Source organism: Lipotes vexillifer, unplaced genomic scaffold, assembly GCF_000442215.2.
Source record: "Lipotes vexillifer unplaced genomic scaffold, Lipotes_vexillifer_v1.1 scaffold454, whole genome shotgun sequence".
NCBI classification, from domain to species: Eukaryota; Metazoa; Chordata; class Mammalia; order Artiodactyla; family Lipotidae; genus Lipotes; species Lipotes vexillifer.
Window position 1 is genome coordinate 571,059 of NW_006779481.1, and position 25,784 is coordinate 596,842.

Here is a 25,784-nt window from a genome sequence, read left to right on the forward strand (position 1 = left end):
AAAAAAAAAAAAAAAAAAAAAAAAAAAAAAATTATACTATAACATTATTAACGTAAGTGTAGAAAAGAGTAGAAGAATATTTGTCAAGAGGCTAGTAATGATGTATCTCTGGGTAGTGAGATATGGAAGATTTTATTTCTTGTTCTTTTAACTTACTTTGATTTTCTAAATTTCTAAGATGACCATATATTGCTTGAAAATACAGAACTCTATACATTCCCTATTTCTGAAAGTATTTGCACTTGCAAACATCTGCTTGATCCACTGTCAGAAAGAAAAGGACAATATCTCACAATGAATGGCTTTTAATTCTTCTATTTTGCTTCTCATGCATTACCAAATTTTTCTGAATACAAATCTTCCTTCCTTTAGCATGTTTGCCAGCAGAAGGATTTTGTAAATGCAAAAGATCTACACCCTGCACTACCCTGTATCATCTCTACTTATACCATCTACCTATACTACACCACCAATAACACTGGATTAACATCAGAAGACCCAGTCTCCAGCCTAAGTGTACTATCTCTGTGACTGCAGGAACGTTACTTAACATCCCTGATCTTGCTTTTTCACCTGTAAGCAGCAAACACAGGATGAAAGAAAAAATTAAATCAGGCAAGTGATGTGACCGTGCTTTTAAAGTTGTAAGACACTACAAATGCTGACTGCTATTTTCATCAGCAACTTTAGTATCTCCTCTAAAATAATATTTTCAGGTATTCCTGTCATAATATTTAATGATGGGCATATCAGGAAACACTGTTAAAAGAATACTTAGGTAAAATGTCAGTGAGAAGACAGGTAAATGTAACAATCCTAAAAATACATGGGTTTCTAATGGCATTCAGAATAGAACTGAATAGAGCACGGCCACAGGGTCAAGTGGTAAACAGCAAGGACCAGCATGCTCAACAGACCCAGGTTCGAGACCCATCTCTGCTTCATCTGAGCTGGAAGGTATTGGACAAGTAACCCCCACGACTTTACGCCTTAGTCTCTCACCTGTGAGATGTCAGTAACAACAGTATCGACGTTGCAGAGGTTTTGTGACGATTAAACAAAAAAAAGCATACACAGTGCTTATCACTGTGCCTGGTCCCTTGTAGGAACCTCATCTTTCTGAAGGACCTCACTCACAATATAGCCAAGAAGTACAACAGCGACTCCAATTCTCAGAGGAAAGGAAATTACCAGAGGAGAACATTCCAAAAAATTAAATGCTAAATATTTTTCATACTAGAGAACAGTATTTCTAATAACTTGGCACCTACGTAATAATACATACCACTCTACTGAAAAACAAACATAGTCTTCTCAGCAATCATTTAAGTCTGATAAGGCCTGTACCAAAGACCACAGCCTGACACTGCCCCTGGAGTCAACCCAACCATTACTCTTCGCAAAACGTGGATGTTGAAAAACATAAACACTGGCTACTATGGGAACAAGTAATCCAAAGATAACATTCAGACAAAAGGGCTCTCACCTTCCTTTAACTACCCATAGCTCTTCTTTTCATCCGTCTTCTTACGGCATTTATCACTTTCTACCTTGTGTTAGAGTCATTTGTGCGGGGTCTGATCTATCCACCTACACAGTAAGCTCTTTGAGTGCAGAGACCCTGTCATATTCAACTTTGGATTTTCAACAAAGACTTGCACAAAGAAAGCCATAAATAAGTAGTTTGTTGGGGGGGGGGGGGCATTCCAAAAAATTAAATGCTAAATATTTTTCATACTAGAGAACAGTATTTCTAATAACTTGGCACCTACGTAATAATACATACCACTCTACTGAAAAACAAACATAGTCTTCTCAGCAATCATTTAAGTCTGATAAGGCCTGTACCAAAGACCACAGCCTGACACTGCCCCTGGAGTCAACCCAACCATTACTCTTCGCAAAACGTGGATGTTGAAAAACATAAACACTGGCTACCATGGGAACAAGTAATCCAAAGATAACATTCAGACAAAAGGGCTCTCACCTTCCTTTAACTACCCATAGCTCTTCTTTTCATCCGTCTTCTTACGGCATTTATCACTTTCTACCTTGTGTTAGAGTCATTTGTGCGGGGTCTGATCTATCCACCTACACAGTAAGCTCTTTGAGTGCAGAGACCCTGTCATATTCAACTTTGGATTTTCAACAAAGACTTGCACAAAGAAAGCCATAAATAAGTAGTTTGTTGGGGGGGGGGGGGAAGACACACTATTTAACCTTTGGGGGGAAAATTAATCAAGCCCCCCAACCACTTGACTAGAATTATGCAATTAACCTGATTTTACAGACTAGAGAACCATTTAAGAATTCTAATCCCTCCTGAATGACGATAACATGGAATTAGAATTCAGGCATACTAATGCCAAAATGGTGAACAACATTGTTTTTAGCAGCTTCAGCTTTTCTTTATGAAATTATAACTTACTAAGTCTACAGTTTACCCATATCTAAGTTCACCTTTTAAAAGAGAAACTAAAACAATAAGTCAAAGTAAGTAATACTGTCATGCTAAAGGATTTTTGTAAAATAAATATCGTATTCCAGAGATCCTCCTCCCCCACAAAGAGGAAAACTATTTTGTTGGTCTAGGGTCTTTAATTGGCCCATCAAGGTCTAATGATATTGCGACATAATAACCAATTAAATTATTAGCAAACTGATGGGACAGACCAAAGCATCTATGTGTGATAACTGTCACAGTTGCCTTCAGCGAAACTAACTGCAATCCACTGGGCTGCACTGTCAAAGCATGAACAGCACCCAACACAAAGGAATTAACAATTTAACTGATAAGTTTATCATTTTTTCAAATCACTGAGCCTGACTCTAAGAAAACATGTTTTACGCCAAATATGACTATTCTATTTTATGAAAAATATACTAATGACAAAATATTTGTGCAATGCCTAACTCAAACCAGAAACTGTAATAACATCTACAGACAGTTACATAAATTATGAGGTGGCTCACTTGTGAGCTGGTATTTTTCTCCTCAGACGTAAGAGAATTTCCTTATCTTGTACCTAAATTTATGACACTCATTTTTTTGGACAACATTACCATACACACAATGGACAAGAGAGTATTTGCAGAAAAGTACATAATACATGAAAAAAGAAAAAACTACATTTTAACTATGTTCAGCATTTAACATGGAGATGTAAGGTCTAATCCTTTTTCTCCAACCTTACACATAACAGATCAGTTTTAAAAGCAAGTTAAAGCAATATTATGTTTTTTCAAAGAAGAAATTAGCCTTTGCCTCCTCAGTCTTTTGCCTATGATCACCAGAATGAGAAATGGACAAATAAATATACTACTTGTAGCTAAAATGTATTTGTCTTTTCTTTTTAGAAGGTGGCGCTGTGAAAAGTATTTCCCAGTTTCCTACCTAGAGAATGAAGGTGAGGTTTACCCAGCATCTTGGAGAAGGAAGCCATATTCCTAGCAGGTAGGTCTATAAAATGCTATGTCAAAAAGAAAATCAGAGTGACCTTTCCAAGAGATGGAGAAAGCAGCCATCCAAACAGCATTAGTTAACAACTGGTGAAATGCTGGCATGAACCGATGTCTACTCACTAGCCTGTGGAGCACGATACACATACATGTCATGCCCAGATAGCCTCAGGGGATAAGAAAGGCAGGCACACTGTTTCCTTACACCCGACAGCCACGTGTTGTCTAGACCAGTGATCCACAAGGACAGAGTGAGGGTATATTTGTGTGTGTGTGTGTATATGCATATGTTTGTATATAAATATGTGTCTATATATGTACCATATACATATGTCAGAATCTTGTGGTCTAGATGGAAATGAATGAAAAGGGTACAAAACAGCACATGGATTTCCTAAATCCGATCAACACTGGCCAGAACAACCTTCCAGCTTCCTCTCACACAGGCTGGTACAAGTGATCCAGAGTAAGTTTCAAATGGGGACTGGGGTATGAAGAAATTGTATGGCAGGGACCAACACCAGATGGCAGATTTTCATACTCAATGAGCATGTAACGTGGAAGGTTCTAAGAGAAGCTGGACCTATGAGGGGGTGCTGGTGGTAAAAGAAGAGGCCAGGAGACTGCCACCTCGCACACAAGAGACCACTGAGGGCAACTCTATGACCTATATTTGTTCATGATTTAAAAAGTGACTCAAGCTGGGGCCTGCAAGGGTGTGCCCATAGAACCCTCTAGGAGTGTTTTTAAATGCTGTGTTTCCATTTAGATGATGATCACACTCACACGCACTTATATTCTGGGACATCAGGATAATGTCCATTTCAGCTACTGGTTCACTTTAAATTCACAATCCCTAACCTCAAGTGATCACCAGTGCAGCCTGTTCATCCTATCACATCTCCCTGGTGAATTGACTCTCCAGCTCTCCTACACAATTTTCTCCTCATTTCTCCAACCTTGAACATCTTTTCCTTCCTCACTCTCAATGATGACATTCCTTACCTTACTGAGAGAAGAGAATTAACAGAAGACTTCCACAAGCCCATACTCCAAATCACCAAGCTCCCTGCACCTCTGCCTGCTCTTCCATCACTGCGGCTGCAATGTCAAACAGACATCTATCCATTCTCCTGTCTAAGGCTGACATCTACATGGATACCTGGGCATCATCCCTTCCCACCCATCTGAGGACATCAGGCTTACAAATGTCCCGTCTCTCATTCCATTTTCCTTCTCTATTGGATCATTTCCATTAAACAATAATTAAAAAAAAAAAAACCCTCCCTTCATCCCATATTCTCATTGAGCTAACACCCCATTTCTTTGCTCCCCCTGTACAGCAAATTTCTAGCAAGAGTTGTCCATACTAACAAGTCATCTATCTTTGTTACATTGTGTTTTCTCTCGCCACTCTGTCCTGAACCCAGTTCAATCAGGCTTTTGACCCCACCATTCCACTAAAATAACTCTTGCCAAGGTCAAGAATGGTTAAGAATGTATTGATATTTTGCCAAACACAGTGGTGAATTCCCAGTTCCCATTGTACTTGATCTACTGATAACAACTGATGCAGCTTTTCACTCCTTTCTTGAGACTTCCTCTGTTTGACTTACAGGACCACCATATGCATCAGTTCTCAAATTTCTCTCTCTAGCCCAGAAATATATCTCCTTTGAAATCTAGGCTCGTGTACCTGAATGCCTACTTGACATCATGAGATAGATTTCCACTAGACAGCTCAAACTGAACTTGTCCAAAACTGAATTCTTGATTCTGCCCAAACCTGCGACTCTAACTGCCCTCCCCATCTCAGAAGACAGCAACTCCATTCATCTGTATTTTCAGGCCCAAACCTTTTAAGTCCTCTCTACTCCATCCAGAATCTGATAATTGCTCGCCACCTCCATTACTTCCCACCCTGGTCCAGGTCACATCATCATTTTTTGCACCAGGGCAATAGCCAGCCAGTGGGCCCTCTGTTTCTACCCTGAATGGGCTCTATATGGTCTAGTCTCCATGTTGTAACTCTTCTGCTCACAAACTTTCCACCACAGTTTCCCATCCACAAACAGTGAGATCCAAGGTCTTCACCACAGGCTATATGGCCCTACATGATTCAGCCCCTGCTAACCTTCAGACCTCCCCCCCACCACCACCACCACTCTGGCCATACTGGTTCCCTGGCTGTTTCTATAACTACTTAGAACATCCTTGCTGCTCAGAATATTTGCGATCGCTGTTTGCTCTGCCTAGAACTTTCTCCCTCCAAGCAACCTCATGGCTTGGTTCCTCACTTCTGTCAGGGGTCTGCTCAACTATCTTTTTATCTAGAGAGCCCTTTTATGGTATGTCGAATTCTATGATGGCTTCCAACCTTCCTGTCCCCTGGTGTACATGCCCTACATAATCCTCTGCCCTGAGTGTGACCCGGACCTTTAAATATGATGGGCTGTCACTCCTGTGATTAAGTTCTGTTTTATGACAAAGGTGCAGGAATTTTGCAGATGTAGTTCAAGTTCCAAATCAGTTGATTTTGACTTAATCAAAAGGGAGATTATTCTAGATGAGACTGGCTTAATTAGGTGAAAAACCTTTAACAGAGGGACTGGGCCCTTGGGAGGGCAGGGGAAATGTTCTCCAACTGCCCCTGAAAAAAGCAAAGTCAGGCTGTGAACTGGCTGGAGTGGGGTGGGCTGTAGGAGCCGAGGATCTCAGTCCACACCTGCAAGGAACTGAATTCTGGCCACGCCCAAATGAGCTTGAAAGAAGACCTCAAGCTCCAGGTGAGCAGGTCTTAACTGCAGCCTGGTGGGCCACAGCAGAGGACCCAAGTAGGCCGTGTCCAGACTTCTGACCTACAGAAGCTATGAGATAATAAATGGATGTTGATTTAAGCCACGAAATTTGTGGTAACTTGTTACATAGCAATAGAAAACTAACATACCTTCCTTAATACAGAACAGCACCCTCAGACTTTCTAGCCTCTTGATGCAGCTTTTCCTTCAGAGAACCTGATATATCGTATCAGTAATGCTCGTATTTGAATTGCTCCTCTCCCTACCTCTAGAATGTAAGCTCCTGGAGGGCAGGAAATTTGTCTTTTGCTTTTTCCCTTATTGCGTCACAGGGCCTAGAACAGTGCCATGCACAAGGTAGGTGCTTGATAAATATCTATAGGATGAATGAGAGTAGCTGCCGTTTACTTTTATATCAGCAGAGAGTGATCCCCAAAACTTAACAGCTTTTAACTGTTAACTTTCAAAGGCTATTTCTCAAATTAAAGTACAGTTGACCTGCAAACAACAGGGATTTGAACTGTGCAGGCCCACTTATATGCGGATTTTTTTTTTCAATACATACACACCACAGGACTACACAGCCCACGGCTGGTTAAATCTGCAGATGTGGAACTGTGTATACAGAGGGCCAGCTGTAAAGTTATAAGCAGATTTTCAACTTCGCTGGGGGTCAGTGTTCCTAACCCCTGCACTGTTCACAACTGTACAAGGATTGCCCTTAAAGAGGTCCAGCAACATATTCTGAGAGATTCATGAGTTCTCAAATGTAAAAAAAACACAAATTTAAACAAATACCTTGTAAACATTTAACAACAACAAAAAAGATGCATATAAGCAATTAGTCATAAACATGTGTTTGCTAAAAATAAGTTATACTAAAATTCACTTCCATTTTTTGAAAATATCATTGATATGTCTTAATTTCAGAAATACTTTTAATGGATCCTGTTATGATAGCCTTTTGAATAGTCAGTTAAATGTTGACTAAAAGGCAGTAGAGTCAAGAGGATTTGTTTTTGATTGAGAAACTATACCAAAAAATACTAGTTAATTATTGAAAGGCATTCAGAAAGTGAGCAGTTTCTAACATGCCAGAAGGTTCTGTCCTACTTGAACTGTTGAACACGATAATCAATGTTCTGGATAAAGGTGCAAAAGACAGGGTCATCAAATTGACAAGGGACGTATATACAAACATTGTAACTAATATAACACATTGACAGTCAGGAGTGAAATGTACGGTGGGTGAGCAATGAGTCAAAACCACCAGGTCCATTCTTATAGTGACAAATGCTAATAAGATGTACACAGAGTTTTAAAACATAAGTTGCACTTCAGAGTCAGCCTTGGTAGCCCTTCAAATGGAAAAAACACAATCAGAGGTTTTTGTTTGACTGTTGGGTCATGCTAAAGTCATCACCAAAGTACACAGGTATTTCAAAAGGCAATGAAAACTTGGACTGATTTAGGAGAAATTTACAAATTTCTCTATTTAGGAGAAATACAGTGTGAACTGCAAAAAATCACATGATCTAACTACTGTATTCTAGCCTGCTCAGATCACATCTGGAGTCCTACATTTAAACATGGGTGCTCAAAAATAAATGAATGAATGAATGAATAAATAAGTAAGTAAGCTCCATTTAAAAAGGACAAGGTTAAACTGGAAAATGATACCATGAAAAGAGTTCTGAAGTTGAAGAGGTCTTAGAGTAAACAACGTTAAACGAATTCCTCTCCCACAGAACTTCTTAGAACCTTTAATGTTAATGTTCCTTGTGATTTCCAAAAAAAGGAGTGTGTGTGTGTGTGTGTGTGTGTATGTGTAATAGATGGATACTACCCGTTGTTTCTTAACTTATTTGAACATGGAACTCTTTCTTCATGGAGAATCTTTTAAGACTAGTGACCCAAGCCATGAACTCAGGAAAACCACCACCTAAGCCCATGAGAAAAAAGGGGTAACAAAAGCAGATACAGACTAAAAGTCAATAGGAGTAAACAGGAGTAAAAGGATGATTGGGAGGGGGATATAGAACTATATTGCGAGAAGCAAGGCTAAAGTTACTTTTGCTGTTTCGCCTGGGAAAGGAGAGGAGCAAGCCTGGCGAACGACAAATGGCTCTCAGAAAAATGAGCGAATGCAACTGTTTCATACTGTCCCAGTACCCAGAGAAAAACAATATTTGGAAAATAAGGCTCAAAGTACGCATTTTAACACTCTTCAGGAGACTTATACAGAGAACCTGATATGTGCTCTAAGGGTCAGAATTTGAGCCCAGAATAGGAAGGTCAGCTAAATCTTCAAGAGGACATAGCAATTAAAGCTTTTCAGTATCACAGAGGTGATCACGGAAAAAGAGTGAACTGAAGTATGCATGGGGCTGGGTAAACACCCAGCAGGGGCACTGAAGAAAAGACTCCTGCGCATGTCAAGTAGGAGGTTGGATGACTGGGCTCTAAAGGTGACTTCCAACACTGCACACTCAGCGGGCTAGCCTGTAACCTCCGTAGTCTCGCTCACCCTTGCGTCTCAAAGACAAACACTGAGCCCCGCACAGAACTGCTTTCTCAGAAATATCGGTGAATATTTATAAGTGAATAAATGAACAAGTGAAAAATAAAAGGAGTACCTGTTTCCAAAGTCAAACGAAAAGGGAAAGGGCTATTTCATTCTCCGGAGACTGCTAAATACACTAACTGTGAATCACAAGCAAGCTTACTCTCAAATAGAAGGAAAATAGTCTTGTAATAATTTCACATCTTGACTTGGAAATCAACTCTGAATTAAACTGCACCAAGGGTCGCTGTGAGGTTCCCACGTAAGTATGGGAAAATGCACTGCAGATTGTGAATGACCATCAGGAGGAAGGGGTGATTATGGCGAAGATAATCTACCCTGACAGATTATGATAATTCAGAGGGCTGGAAACTAACCTTGAAAATGAATCCACCTTTTATAGCCATGGCTCTGAAAAAGGCCCATTAGCCATGTGTTCTATTTGTTTAATTGTCAAAGGAGAACATATTTTAAAATGCCTTCAAAAATGTGACAGGGAACTCTACTCAGTGCTCTGTGGTGACCTAAATGGGAAGGAAATCCAAAAAAGAGGGGATATATGTATACATATAGCTGATTCACTTTGCTGTACAGTAGAAACTAACACAACATTGTAAAGCAACTACTCCAATAAAATTTTTTTTAAAAAATGTGACGGTGATTGACCTGGTAAGTTCAGCTATTTACAATTAAGTTCAAGCAAATTTCTTTTGTCTTGAGATTCCAAATTCTTAATAAAGAATGCACATTCAATTGACCTTATTTTTAAAAATCCTTGAAATAGAAAGCTTTCATTCACTAGATACAAAGACTAGACTGTCAGGCACCATATTTGTATCCATTTCCTGGAAGACTAAGGGTTCTTTCATAATATATCTATCATTTCTCCACAGTGGCTGATCAAACCTGTCACTGAAGAATGTTCTGAACAGGCAACTTGTCATACAGGCATGGTTTATTTCTGTCAGAGACTGACTGCTGAAGTGAGAAAGAAACTCATTAAAAATCTCTTACTGTGATCTAACACTGTAAAAAAAGAAAAGAAAAAATAGAGAATGAAAAACCCAAGGAAGAAAAGGCAAGGGAAAAAAAACTTAATGAAGGGTACACTGAGCCTGCAAATACACTCACATGGTGCTTTTCTTTCTTATTCTTCTTGGGGAAGCAACTAGAAGAGAGCAATTAGTCCTGGGAATACAGCACCCACAGGCTATTTGGGGAGATCAAACAAGGTAACAATTTTATTTTATGCTAATATTATAAAAAGCTAAGGAAGGAGATCAGAAAATATTGTACTATATGTAGGGCAAGTGATGCAAAATAAACAATATTATTTACCTTAATCTTAAAACTAGGTTCACGGCACGAGAAGCTTCTCTGTAGTCTTCACTAGCATTGAGTAAGCCCTTTAAAAACAAAACAGCAAACTGTTATAAACTCGGGAAATAAATGCATAAAATCATGATAGCCCTTGACGCACAGAGCCCTTTCTTCCTGGAAATTTCAAATCTAGCTCTTTACACATGCAGGTCTTATTTGTCCACATAAGACCTCTGTGTGAACACTAGAATGGTGTCTACTTCCCATCACAACTGTGGATTCAAATGTTTCATATAGAAAGCCTCAGTAGGACAGGCCCTAGGAACAACCGGTATAAGCAGCAGTTAAGTCCAAAGGAAAGCTCAGCCATCTAGAGGGGTACCTTGCAACCCGAGCCGTGGACTGTACCGACTGGGCCTGCGTGATGCACAAAGGTTGGGCACTTTAAACCTCATGATGCAGAGGATGGAGGAACCTAGTAGGTGAGGCCACAGTTTACCTTTCTTGCCTTTCTCCCCTAGAGTCTATTTCCTTGAACACAGATCATCAGTTATGACTGCCTCTGCTACACAGCCTCTCCCTACTCCTACCAATTCCTGGACATGAGACATTCCTATTGGAGTAGAAGAATAACGGATTTTAAGTCAAGACTTGGCTCTGCCACTGACCAGCTATGCGACTGTGGGCAAGTCATTCTCCGGACTTGTTTTCTCATTTACAAAACGGGCATAATACCTGCCTCAAAAGTTTCCTGGGAGAACAAAATAATGTATATGAAAATGAGTCAAACTATACCATGTTATTTGCTACTAGGCATCCTTATCGCTTTTCCTGTTTCCTTTTCTCTTTGCCTTGTGACTTGTTGTTATCCCTACCTTTCCTTTTATCATTCAACCAATCCCTACAGTTTACTTCAAGGTGTTTTACTGAGTTGCCCAATACAATGTAAAGGCTCTGCCTCTAAGTAGTTGTGCAACCTTGGCTGAGCCACTTCACCTCTGCAAATCTTTGCTTCCTCAGGTATAAAAGATAAGGGTCAAGGACTAGATGTCTAACCTGCAATCATGAAATCCCATCACTCTATCTCCTCTGCATACAGCTGTTTCATAAAATACAGATCAGGTAGAACAGAAATAAATTTAAATGGAATATGCAGCTTTGGAGGCAAGATGTGATCCTCCGGCTGGTGATACTTGAAAGTATAACCACTTTGAGAGCTGAAGGGCTTGCCTATTAATTACACAGCAAAACCAGAACGGGGGCCTGCACTCTGGTTCTATGTCCACAGCCCCTGCCCTGGATAGCTCAGCATCCTTCATCAGCACCCGACACAACTCGTGGCACACGTGTTCTGTCATATAGCTTTTAATATGAACTCATTCACAGTCACTGGACTATTATTTTTACAAGGCGAGTTGTAGAGATAAATTGGCCCATAAAATTCAGTGATAAAAGAATTATAAAAACAGTTTAGAAATCCAACCAGGAGCAAAAAAGGAAAGTATCAATTAATTATAATGTTTTGTGGCTGGAATCTAGCAGAATGGTGAGTCATTTTCATTCCTTCTCTCATTTCACACAGTACCAGCAATTTCAGAAGCAGTCTGGTAATCAGTTCTTGCTCTTGAACCTATCATTTAAAGGCTGGAGGCCCTGAAAATCACAGTCAATAGTGACAGTCCTCTTTTCGCCATACTTATTAAAAAAGAGTGTTTGCAAGCCCCTGCTTTGGAAGCACCACCCTGATATTGTCGATCTTTCTAAAATGTCAGGTTTTGTTAAAAGAAAAAAGAAAATCTGTCTACAATGTAAATGACAGGCAGAGAAACGTACCTGAGGGTCCTGCACAGACAGGGACTGTATCTGCTTGGGTATGCTGCTGGCGTTCACTGCGATCTGTTAACAGAGCCACCGTTACAGCACGTAAGAACACCAAAATAAGACGTTAAGTTCAGTGTGGTTACAGTAAGTCTCAGTTATCAGAGACAAAAATCTTAAATAATTTAAGTAATTTTAAAGCACCATTTCCCAGAGTGTGGTCCTTTGACTACTTGCATTGGGATCACCTACGACACACGTTAAAGATTCTGGGGCACCATCCAGCCTACGATTCAGAATTTCATGGAGACAGAAGAGAATCTGTATCTTTAATTAAGTGCCCCAGGTGATCCTTAGGCTTTTAGAGAACCACCGAGCTAAAGTGAAAAGGCAGGGACTATTTGATATTTTAAACCTGATAACAGAAAGATGCCCAACGACCATTTTTTTCTTGTCACACAACTTCATCTCAGCTTAAGGGCCCCCTAATGAAAGGATGTTAGGATTAGCACAACCTGCCCCTTTAATCATTACTTTGAACAATTTATTCACAGCACTGGATTTCAAAAATATATAAGGGTAGCTGGATTTCTGAAACACATTTTCCCCAAAAGAAATGCTAGAGTAATAGGTTATATTTTTCTCTCCAAGCTGGAAACCTGACCCTCATGTGATACCCCAAATATTTCTGCCTCAATCCCTACTTCTGTGAACACTGCCCTGGAACAAAACTTGAAAGGCAAACTAAAAGAGAAACAACATTGACAAAGAATGAAAAATATATATTATTCCCTAAACTTACCATCGATTCTAAAATTATCAGAAGTCATCAGAAACTCTTTGTGGCGAGAGTTTTCTAAAGTTGAAGAGCGTAAAATTCTTACTCTCTCTGCTTCCGCGAAAATAACTCTGTTAGTAATGAAAAAATAAGGGCAAGTATACCCACATCTGCAGTTTCCTTTGAACTGCATCCAAAAACAAAGATAGACCGATAGATGAATAGATGGCTGTGCATGAGATGAAGTATAGTAATGGCAGAATCCAGGTGATTGCTGGGTGGATGTTCACTATAAAATGTTTTTAATGTTGCCATATTTTGCAAGTTTTTCATATTAAAATGTTGGGGGGAAATGACTATGTTCGAAGAACAAACAACCTGTGTTCATTAACCAGCCAGAGGGCCTTGGTCTACCCCAAATGATCTCTTGTAAAGAATTTTTCAGACTGATTCCTTTTTTTTTCTTAAACTTAATTTTTTTTCTTTTTGTTTTTTATTGGAGTATAGTTGATTTACAATGTTGTGTTAGTTTCTGGTGTACAGCAAAGTGAGTCAGTTATACATATATTTTTTCATATTCTTTTCCATTATGGTTTATTACAGGATATTGAATATAGTTCCCTGTGCTATACAGTAGCACCTCGTTGTTTACTTATTTTATATATAGTAGTGTGTATCTGCTAATCCCAAACTCCTAATTTATACCCCCCATTTCCCCTTTGGTAACTGTAAATATGTTTAGTCTGTTTCCGTTTTGTAAATAAGTTTATTCTTAATTAAGGTTTGAGATACTACCAAAAGCCACATCACATCACCTACAGAATATCCTACCTTTAGTCAAAGAAGGTTTGTAATATGGAAAATTCTTAATGGCATTTACTAGAGGTGACAACTTCTCTTTCCCCTGGGGAGGCCCATCTCATGCCCTGTCCCTCACTCCCGGATAGTTAGGGGCACAGAGAGCTATTACCGTGCAACCTCACTGTGTAGATGTAACCCTGCACGTGATGAAGAAACCAGTCTCCGGCTCCCACTGGTGCAGGAAATGTGCAGAGATGCACAGGAGTGCTGGAGTGGGAGGTTCCCGGCACAAAACATCTTCCCTGACAACCAACTGTAGTCTGCCAGATTTCACCATTATGGACCCCATTCTATCAGTTTAGGGCATGACTTCCGGGCATGCATTTTTAAATGTAAAAACCTACAAGAAACCTAACACATTAAGCAGCTGTCATTCATTAACAGTATAATATAAATTTGTCTTGGAATTTTTTTAAAATTTTAAACAGTTTGCTATTAAGAAGGATACTTGAGAGAATGGGTGTTTTGATAGCAGGGGAAGAGAATAACAGATTAATGTTGGACACGGCCCTGGAGACAGGCCTCTGGGATTGAGTGAAAGAGGAAAAGACCTTGGAATAGAGACAAAAAAGGGACAACATCCACTTTCTAATTTTTCATAGTGCTCTACCTAATCTTCTCATTTCCTATTTTTAAAAATACTGTAGCTAAATGCAATGTGTTATCCTGGATTAGATCCTGGGACAGAAAAAGGATGTTAGTGGACAAACTAATGAAATACAAATACAATCTGAGATGTAGCAGACAGTAATGGAGCACTGATGGTTTTTAGTTGTGACAAACATGTCAGGGCTATGAAAGAAATTAACGGTAAAAGAGCATGGATGAAGAATGTACGGGAACCCTACAGAGTACACTATCTTTGCAAATTTTCTGTAAATCTAAAATTACTCCAAAACAAAAGGTTTATTTTCAGAAATACAGGAGATTCTAAGTTTAACCACAACTAATTGGAAAGCCAGTCACCTGCAATAAGAACACCTTTTAGAAAGTGACATCATAAAAGCATCAAGCAAAAGCCGTCTGTGATCCAGTACAATCAATTTGGAGGGAGAAATCAAATCTTTGCCTCCAACTACAAATGGGTATAAGACAACGTGAGAGCTGACAGGCATCTGGAAAACACAATGTCATCAGAAATAATTTCAAAAAGCTAAAGGCAGTTTTAACAATCATCCAGCAATAGCACTGAGGAACATAAACAATGAATTTAGCTTTCACATTGTGTCGAAACTCTGGTAAAATTCACTCAACCTAAATCCACACCAAATGTTATTTTCTCCTCAGAACAAAAGAGTTGGGAAACAATTAATCTAGCCTAGATTCTACAACAAAATTCTTCAATATACCTGTCATGGGCCCTGCAGGGCTTCTGTCATCAAACCTTCCCACCTGGCACCATTACACTTGATTAAATAAGGACAACTTTTCCAAGGGATTTCTGAAATGTCTTAGTTGTTTTTTGTTTTTTTGTTTGTTTGTTTGCTTGCTTGGGTTTTTTTTTGTTTTTTTTTTTAAGACTTCTGATAGGCAGATATTTAAAACAAATCTTCAGGTATTTGCAGCACTCAATCTTCCTGGATTCCAGTCTGGACTTTTGGATTCAGAGCGACTAGTGCAGTTTCCCTAGTCAGTGGGTCCTTCATCCTAGTCACGTATCAGAATCACATGAACAGATTTTTTAAAAATCAGAGTTGCCTTGGACATCACCCCAAACCACCAAATCAAAATTTGATTTGCTGGGTCTAGGGATCCGCATTTTTAAAGCTTTTGGTTTTTCTGATGTGGAGCCAGGATTGCAAACCATGTTTTCATGACCCCTAACAGAAGGACTACTATAAACCGAGTGGTTCCTTAATAGAAGCCTTGGAAAATGTCCTCCTCACTTAAATGAAACCAAAAGAAAGTGTGAATTTAAACATAAAGTCAGGGCTTCCCTGGTGGTGCAGTGGTTAAGAATCTGCCTGCCAATGAAGGGGACACAGGTTCGAGCCCTGGTCCGGGAAGTTCCCACACGCCACGCAGCAACTAAGCCCATGCGTCACAACTACTGAGCCTGCACTCTAGAGCCCGCGAGCCACAACTACTGAGCGCATGAGCCACAACTGCTGAAGCCCACGCACCTATAGCCTGTGATCTGCAACAAGAGAAGAGACCTCAATGAGAAGCCCACGCACCGCAACAAAGAGTAGCCCCTGCTCGCTGCAACTAGAGAAAGTCCGCATGCAGCAACGAAGACCCAACGCAGCCAAACATAATAAATAAATTTAAAAGAAAAAATAAAGTCAATTTTACTTTTATATAAAAAATTAAGGTATAAAAATTGCTTAAAGAATTATAAGACGTGTACTGATTATTTTGGAGACTGACAAAAGGATTCCAAAATCACTGGTCAAAAAGAAGATCAAACCACAATGAAAATTTTTTATAAAGCAAATAAAAAAAATCAATAATGAGATAATAGTTGAAAGGTTTTATATAAGCTAGAATGTTTTAACAACTAGGAAACCCTACCTAAGAAATACCACTTATTTGGTATTTGTCCTTGCAAATACCACTCCCGAGCCCTACCCCCAAAGAGATGAGCAGCTTCTGGAGAGAAGGCCCTCTTCTGTGCTTTTGTATAATTCCCACAATGCCACAGTGCCTAACGCAGCTCCATGGGAAATCAGACCCAGATTAAACATTTGTCCAATTAACTAACTTCATTATTATTGTTATATTATTAACCTTTAGTCTCCACTGGCTTCCACCATCCAAGTGGAATAAGATACTAAATAAATGAAATTAGCATGAATTATTTACTTATTACAAACAATTAATTACTAGTAGGTGACAAGTACTTTGCAAGGCTATTTCTTAAAAACCAGGTTAAGAACACACTAGGACCAATTTCTCACTAAGTGTGGCTACGAATCTCATTAGACAAGTGGTGTGACTCTGGAACTTTACATTTTACACCGGAATTTCTCATCTCCAAATACGGTCCTGTACCAGGCACACCTACCCAATGTCCCTCTGGCAAATACCCCACCCTGGCCTTCTCAGTCTTCTCCAACTAGTGCTGTAATACCTGGACATTCCGCCTATACTTCCAGGAAGCCAAATAGCCCCTCACAAAATAAGCATTTCTAAAATGCCCCTTCTTTATTGCAGCATCTCACTCTAAAGTGTGGAACTACTAAGGCTACTTTTTCTGAACTTCAGCTCGATTATAAAACGTCTTCTGATCCTTCCCCCACTTCTTACCTACTTATAAATATGATAGACCTATTCAGGCACTTGTTTAGAGTCTGATTTTCAGTGCCTAGGTTTCCATGTGACCAACAAATACATATAGCATGTCTACTAGATGCTAAGGGAACACGGACATGAAAAGAATACTATCCCCAGTCACCAAGTGGCTTATAGTCAAGTAAATAACTCAACTGCAATTTAAATAACAAGTATTACTGAAAAGCTTATTACGAAGTGAACACACTAGCATTTCAATGTGCCATTTAGTACATCTTTTCCCTTTAAAAGATGTTTAAAGGTATAAGGTACACTGTCTGAGACTGTATACAGCCTTTTTTTCCAGCTTTGAGGTATAACTGACAAATACAATGATAAGATATTTAACATGATACAGCTTTTGAAAACAGCTATAAAAATCCCAAATCAGCAAATTCTGTCAATCACAGTTCTATGCACCTATGATTTATATGTGCGCCCCTCAAAATGCGAACACAAAAAATGTTAATGGAATACAGTTTGCAATAGCAACCTAAATGCTCAAGAAGAAAGAAATGGTTAAATAAACCATTTTGACAGGTAATACTCCTCAGCAGTTAAAAATAAAGAGGTAGATCTATAGCAACTACTGTGGAAAGATTTCCAAGATATAAGGCAAGATGCAAAATTTTATAGTTTTTATAATCTCATTTATATTTTTAAAATGATATGCTAGACTTCTTTATGTACATATTTGTACGTGAACGAGCAGGAAAGGTCTGGAAGAAAACATTGCAAACTTATACATCTGGAGAGACAGGACAGTCACAGGGGTAAGAACGGTAGCAGGATAAAAGTGGTCCTTCAGAGTTATTTCTATTTAATTCTCCCATACCTTTTTACAAGTCTTTTTTTTTTTTTTTTTTTGCTGTACGCGGGCCTCTCACTGTTGTGTGTGGCCTCTCCCGTTGCGGAGCACAGGCTCCGGACGCGCAGGCTCAGTGGCCATGGCTCATATGGGATCTTCCCGGACCGGGGCACGAACCCATGTCCCCTGCGTCGGCAGGCGGACTCTCAACCACTGCGCCACCAGGGAAGCCCCTTTACAAGTCTTTATGTGCCTCTCAGTAAGGCCTATCCAGACTAACCCTTTTAAAATTATCAACCCCTACCATACTACCTCACCCTCTACCCTGGGATTCTATTTTTCTCCATTACTCCCATTCCACTGTAACAAACCACATAACTTACTTACTTATGAAGGCTATTGGATATCGTTTATCTACTCCCATTGGAATGGAAGCCCCACAAGGACAGGGATTTCACTCTGTTTTTCTCACTGATGTATCCCCAACACCTACTAAAACAGTGCACACATTATATATATAATTTACATTTTATATTTATATATATATATAATTTATGTTTATATAATTTATATACTTTATGTTTGTTGAATATTTACATATTCAACCATTTTAATTCCCTTTATAATAGATTAAAAAATATTTTTTGCTTCACATCCAAAAAGTGACTTGGTGTGACTGGTAAATCAGGGGGCTACTTTAATCAAAAGCTGAAAGGACACAGGAACCAACATTGAAGAGATTCTGAACACAGCTCAGGATGCTGAAACGCCAGCCTTGCGAAAACTACCCCCAAAAAAACAAAAACAGTAAAATGGCGTGGGAAGCTGTGTAATAGCAGATAGAGCTGGTGATTCCTTAAGTTTGGGGGGAGTGTTTACATTCAAACTAATGTATCCTTCCACAGAAATAAGAAGCTTATCTATATGCTTCCTTAATTATAAGCCAGTATGGGAACTGACATATGCCACTGGGAGGGAAATCAAGTGAGTCTAGATACAGTGAAGTGCCTAAGACTTTCAAATTCCACTCAAGAGGGTTGACAGGGATGTTTGATGAACAACTGACAGCATGCTATATACTACTTTTTCCTGTCTATGAAGAAAATACATGTGCCAGAAAGATACTGCTATTATCCAAATAACAGATCAGTTATCAGAGCAATTGCAACAAGTACAGAGTAAGATATTCTCGAAATAAACTTAACAAATCCTCATGAGGAAAGACCTACACCCATCAGCCTATACTAGTAAGGCAGAATTCCAGTGAATATCTTCCAGCGAAAATGTCCTGCAGTGAACCAATAACGAATGATTTTTGAGTCAATGACGCTACTTGAATCATGTTATTTTGTTCTATTTCTAAGGAGAACTGACACTTTTAGTTAGAGTCACTCTTAGAAATAGATGAAAAACCTTGATCTGCACTTCACTCTAGATAAAACAGTGGGCAAGAAGACGGCAGAGTTCATGATAATGGGTTAAGATCATTGCAAACATCCAGCAGGATATGTGTGTAGCCAACATGTCCTACTGTGGAGCACATCACCATCCTTCTAACTTCTTGATCAAAGCTCATATTTGATGTACGAAATAGAGAGATTAGTTCATATGATAAATATAGGAGGAAAGAGGATCTGAAGGAGAGTTACCAGTAGGAGGCAGGCAGACTGAAAAATCCCTAGGAAAGGCCCGTCAAGGAGGCATGAGAATGAAAAGAGACCAGAGCCGGGGTGGGGGAGAATGACAGGGGGAAGAGTGGCTTGTAGCTCTGATGCTCTCTTCTTAGATGGTCCAGCTGGTTATTGCCACTTAAAGCAGAATGATAAGATTTACTCCATTTAATTAAAAGGAATTGTCTGCTAATTTAAAAAGAAAGTTGGGATGGATATCATCTGTAGCCCGATTCTGTTTTCTTAAAGAGAATTTATCAAAGTGCACATTAAATACTAGATTTGTAAAATACTTGGAGCTATTTAAATATGCTTACACTTCCTCTAGGAGAATGAGGAAGTCCTTTGAACTACAGTCATCATTAGTCATTAGAATAATTAAGCAGTGGAGGAAGTAAAGTTAATCAAAAGATGACCAGTTCTCAAAGGGAGGCTGATGAAAGACTGTTCCTTGCCTGCTAAGTTACCCAGGAGATTTAAAAATCAAAACCAACAAATTCAACCTAGAGTTTCTAACCATGTTAATATCTTGCTTTATGGTAAACTAAAAATCTAGGAGAAATTTTCCTGTATGCCTAGTATGTTTTCTAAGTGACAGTAATCCTAAGAATTAAGATGAAGTGACTGACTAATTTGTGCTAAGAACCCCACTTAGTGCTTCATGTATGTGATTTTATCAATCCTCACAGCAATTTTATAAGTATTGTGATCACCCCCATTTGACAGAGGAGGAAACTGAGGTTCAGAGAGTAATCTGCCCCAATATACACAGCTCCAAAGTAACTCAGACAGTATCAAGACCTGCAAAGCCTATGTGCCTTTTCTTTTTTTTCCTATACCACGAGAACAAAATTTTGAAGGTTCTTCCCCAAAGAGATCAGACTCTGATACTCGTGGGAGGAGGCTGGGGGGGAGACGAAGCAAAGAACTAAATAAATAACCACCACTCACCTCTGGATTTTCTTCTTTTACTCTTCGTGACTGTAAAACAATTACATATTCATTAGTACACACACGCCCCCAAAAACACAAAAATAAAATAGACACAGGTTAGAAAATCATCATCAGTGTCATTTTACCTTTTCTTGCGAAAAAGCTGCTTTCCCTTCTTCACTTTTTTCATCCATCTCGTCGTCACTCCACTCCCAGTCACCGTCTTCGGTTTTATGAAGGTGACCGCTTGACCCCGGAACTCTTCTCACCTGGGCCAAAACAAATCCCCACCCAATTCTTCACCAGCTGAACACAACCAGTGCTCGCGGGTGCAGCTATTTGGGTTACACAGCATACGCTTACCCTGAAAGTAACCTGAGTGGTTATGAATTCAGGGGTAACTAGCAGTGAATACCCCAAAAGACTACACAGCCTCCAGACTTCTACACTCAAACTCTTTCCAAAGATATTAAGTTCTTGAAATGTTTTACTCTATGTGTGTAGAACAAAATATTTTGGAAGAGTACGACACACATCAGCCATAAGGATCAAGCCCATTTTTCACTTTGGCTTCAGTTAACACTGTACGAATCACTACACGTGAAACTCCACGTGGTAGGTTTCAAAACTGCTTAAGGAAATGCATGCAAGCAAGAGACTGAGGACTAAGGGAAGACAAGGGACTCAGGCAGCCTAGTGAAGCAAACTAGTCTAGGGCATCAACCATCTACAACTTATATCAAAAAAGCAAATACCCTTCTGTTGCCACCTTGCTCTTTTTCAGAACCTGACATCATGCTTATTTTCCCAGGATTCCGCTCAACCTACTTGAGCAAAACAACACAACATCAAGACTGTTCTTAACACACCTTTCGCGATTGCCAGGAACACAGCAAGATAACCAGCAGCCAGGTCAGATGAACTAAACAGATGATAACAATTTTCTGCCATTATTTCGTATTTTTTTGAGCTAGGGTAGATATGTGGTCCACGGGGAATGCTTTCCACGTGTCTCTGTGGTCGAAAAGGCAACACTTTTCAAAGGAGCGGATGACTGAGAATAATGAGCCTCTGACCAAAGTAATTTGCTTTTAAAAATGGACTGAGATGACTCATAGACATAGAGAACAGGCTTGTGGTTGCCAAGGTGGCGGGAGACGGGGAGGGAGAGGGAGGGACTGGGAGTTTGGGGTTGGTAGATGCAAAGTGTTACATTTAGAATGGATAAACAACAAGGTCCTACTGTATAGCACAGGGAACTATATTCAATATCCTGGGATAAACCATAATGGAAAAGAATATTAAAAAAAAGAATGCATGTGTGTGTATAACTGAGTCACTTTGCTGTACAGCAGAGACTGGCACACTGTAAATCATCTCTACTTCGATTTTAAAAAACAGAGCAAAAAATGGTCTGAGACGTGGTTAAACAAAGCAATGTAGCAAGCGAACATGACGTGAACATAACAACCAGTGATCCACTGATTCAGAGAAACCGCAAGCGGAAAGGGACCTTGGAGACTGTCTAGTCAAACCCCCTCACTTTACAGATGGGAGAACAAAGGCCCAGAAAGTGACCCAAGATATCACACAGGTGTAAAAACAAAATGAAGGCAAGAAAAAAAGCCTTCAGATTCCCATTCAAATGCAAGTTGTCCTATGCCACTGAATGCTAACTGTGGAAAACCAGCTGTCTAAAAATGTCCTGTGAAGACTTTGAAAGAGCATGACATGAAGAAAGGCTATTTTTCCATAATAGAAACTATCCAGTTATACCGCAGGAAGTTCATGAGTTCCAAGGGAAATACCACAGAATTTAGGTGTAAAGTAATCATTCACACATGTTGGATCAATGTGAAGTCATAAACAATGCAGACTTGGGGTTGGGTTTGATTTGAAGGCATTACCATGTGGAACCTGTACAAGTAAGCCTGACCACTTGGTCGTGAGCTGCAACACAGAAACTTAAAAAACAAGCAAAAGGTTCTTATTCATAATTGCAAACGGCTGTGCTCAGTTTTTTTAAAAAGCTTTTTTCTCCACTAATTCACCTTCAAAACACTCAGCACTGAGTAAAAACTCCTTCTGTGCTTCGCATAAGATATTTTTTCCACTTGCGTTTTGAGTCATTGGAAAGACCTATTTAATGACAGTGATTTTAATGATACTTATAGATGTTGGCAACGTACTGTAGAAAAAGATGCTGAAACGCACTTCAGGATTTTTTAGAACAAACTGCTCATTTTAAAGCTACAAAGAAATGAATAAAGAAAAGATTTTCTGTTGACATATACAGTAAAATTAATTATTTTCTTGGCAACACTAATCATGACGAGAGCAATACAGAGGAAAATCTGATAATGACTACATTAAAAGAAAGCATTTAAAGCCACATCTACTACAAAACATACTATTAACTAAGAAGTGAGAAGAAAAGTAAAATTGTGGATCATAAACAGAAAAAAACTCTACCTTCACTCAGATTGTAAAACCCAAGAATGGGTGACGAATTAGTGTTCTTCAAGTACTCATTCAAAAGATCACACCAGGGAAATCTCTCTTTCTGAAAAGAGTCAGATAGTGCAGCTTCACACTCTAAAATTTAGTTTATGTTTTTTCCTCTCGCTCTACATTTACAAAAGCTGTCCGTTTTGTTTCTTCAAGTGGGATCCAACTACAGACAACAAAATGGCCAACTTCTATTTCTATTTTATTTTATCACCCTGACTGTGTCCCTCCTCTTAGTTTTATTTGCTGGGAGAAAGATAAAGCAAAATGTCTAGGATTATAGCCTCAGACATTGAAAGAAATGGTGGGATGGGCCTTTAAGTAGTAAATATTGATTAAACAAATAAATGTCGAAATTAAGACAACGAACACTCAAAAATCTAGGTAGCATAAAATACTGGTGTAGGCATAGCAAGACTAAGAATACAAATTTATTCCTTAAGACTGTTGTCTCCGTTTATTGGAAAGGAAAAAACTCGCAGCATAATTTGAAACCCAGGTTTCACAGTGTATTTATGCGACATTGACCTCTGCGGAAGAGACCAGAAAGCAATTTTACAAAATTACATCCTTGTAGGGAGTTTGTAGGGATGACAGGACGCTTTTAGGTCTTGAGCCAAGGCAACTAAGTTTCACATAGTTTAAACAAATGGGGTTTTTATTTAGGAACTGAAGAATAATCTACAAAATAGATGCTTCAAAAAAAGATGCGTAAAAGCTTCTATCCTCCCCCATCCCCTACCGTGATGAGCATGGAGGTTACCCACCCTCAGAACTGACTGCATTCCTGTTACGTCGCTCTTATTCTATTAAATGGCTCACTCACTGAGTAAAGCCAAGAGGTGGTTGAATGAAATTTTTTCTCTGTTGGCGATTTAAAAAAATAACCTACTGCTTCTCAAAGAAATGAGCTCAACTTAAGTGACAGCTAGAGCTATTCATAAGCCCACAAATTCCTCAGGTCAGAGCTGGCAGTAGCGAGGTTAGACAAAAGTTTTACATGCAATAACATTTATTCCCAAAACTGGGAATAAAACACAATTGAGCAGTTCTATTTATACCATACCTCTGAAAAGGAAAGTAGTATTATCTTCTCTTCCTTGAAACAGCATTTTTATGAAAATCCATTAAAGAAATGAAGTTCTGATTCCCACAAAAAGTCAGGCTCCACCAGACAGATAGAGGGAACAACGGTGTGGTTCCCCGGCCAGTTCTTGTGGCCATGGGGTCAGGTCAGAGGCAGAGGCAGAGGCAGAGCCAGGATGGGGAGGCCAGGGAGAGGGAATGGCAGCAAAAAGAGACACAGTCCCTAGATCTGCTCCTGGACTCATCTTCCCAGGGGTGCCCCTTCGAACAGGAGCTGTCTATAAGTATCAGGACCCAGGACCTCCATACAATATCTCAGGTTGCCACCTAGCCCCTGACACCAGAACAGGAGGAAGGATGTATACAAGAGAGTACAAGAGAGCCAACGGAAGCACTTTCTATACAAGGGGTTAAATATGTTAGAAGTGCAAGTGTGTTTCTCTAACACACTCCTGAACAAAGGATGAATGTGACCCAAAGAAATACTGACCACAGTTTAGTAGAATTCGTCTCAGTATTGCATGCCCTTCCTCCCAAGGCACCGGCCAGCTACATCCACTGCCACATAACTTCTCCCTGGAGTGGTATTTCAGGGTCTCCTTGGAATGGTTTTCCCATCTCTGGGAATCCTGTTCTCCACTTCCCCTCTACCTGTTGGACAAACTACGTGCCTGACTGTATGTAGGCTGAACCCAAGATGGGGAGCCCACCCACCTCACATCTGCCCACCAAGGACACCGTGGACATGGCAGAAAGCAACACCCAGTAACTTTTCTCTCCTCAGGCATTCTACCAACCAGAAGTAGAAAACATGTTTCTAATCAACTGCCGTTTATAATGTCCTTGAGGCACAGCCAAGCAAACAAAAAAGCCTTCTAAATGATCAGAAATTAAACATCAAAAAATAAAATTAGACTCACCAAGTTTTCAGCAGTAAATATTTGCCTGTCCCCATAGCTTATACTCTGCCATTGGCCCCTGTGCCCACCAGCTCTCAGGCACCTCCGTCCCACACCAACTGCCTGGCCTTACTGTGCTCTCGGGTCCTCGGTCTGCTTCCACCTCTTCCATCAACCCCGCCTGGCTTCTCCCGTACCATATAAAGCCTGGAGCCCACAGCTGACGCTCTTGAGGCTGCACTTGTTAGTTCCCCATGGCCCCGTGCCCATTCCTGGCCACCCCACACCTGGAGGAAAGCCTGGGCTCAGCCTGAGCCAATGGAGAGGAGGTACACTGCATGGTGATGTCACAGGGGACCACTGGCCACTCCTAGTCGGGGGCATCAAGTCCTGCTACAACGCTGCCACTCAAAGCATGGTCCCCAGATGAGCAGCAACAGCATCACCTAGAAATGCTGAATCTTGGGCCCCACCCCAGACCCACTAAATCAGAATCTTCCTTTTCACAAGATCGCGGGTGATTCACATGGTCCCTCAGGTTTGAGAACTTGTGCTCATTGTTAGTCTGGTCCCTCAGGTTTGAGGAGTTGTGCTCATTGTTAGTCTAAGTCCACCTCCCCAGCCCTTGATACCAGCTGTTACTCATGTACCAAAAGTGACTCAGCATTTGAAACATATTAACTAATTTAACCTTCACAGTAGCCCTGGGAGCTGAGAACCATTTTATTCCCCCCCCCCCGTTTTTTCAGAGGGAAAACCGAGGCGCAGGGGAATTTAAACAACCGGCTGGAGCTCATGCAGCTGGGAGTGAGGGCGTTGAAAGTCCCACCCCAGACTCCAGGGCTAACCCCTGCTGCCGCTACTCACAGGAGTGCCCATCCCGCCCTACCCCACTCACCCCAATAACTTCACCTGCGACCCCGAGAGCAACAGGGCCATCCAACTTATACCCCAAGCTTTCTATTCCCAAGAAAAGTCTTCACACCCTCACCCCCCCGAGCCTCTTTCCC

General features: G+C 40.1%; 1 protein-coding gene across 1 annotated transcript in view; it reads right to left on the minus strand.

Annotated features, from left to right (window-relative positions):
- The window catches only part of STK39 (serine/threonine kinase 39), a 316,768-nt gene that overhangs the window by 107,730 nt on the left and 183,254 nt on the right, over nt 1-25,784 (minus strand). The window contains exons 12-15 of the mRNA XM_007452630.1: nt 20,428-20,550; nt 20,300-20,329; nt 11,974-12,036; nt 10,159-10,226 (exon numbers count right to left, since the gene is read on the minus strand). Coding sequence (XP_007452692.1) covers nt 10,159-10,226; nt 11,974-12,036; nt 20,300-20,329; nt 20,428-20,550 — 284 coding nt within the window. The remainder of the gene's footprint in view (nt 1-10,158; nt 10,227-11,973; nt 12,037-20,299; nt 20,330-20,427; nt 20,551-25,784) is intronic.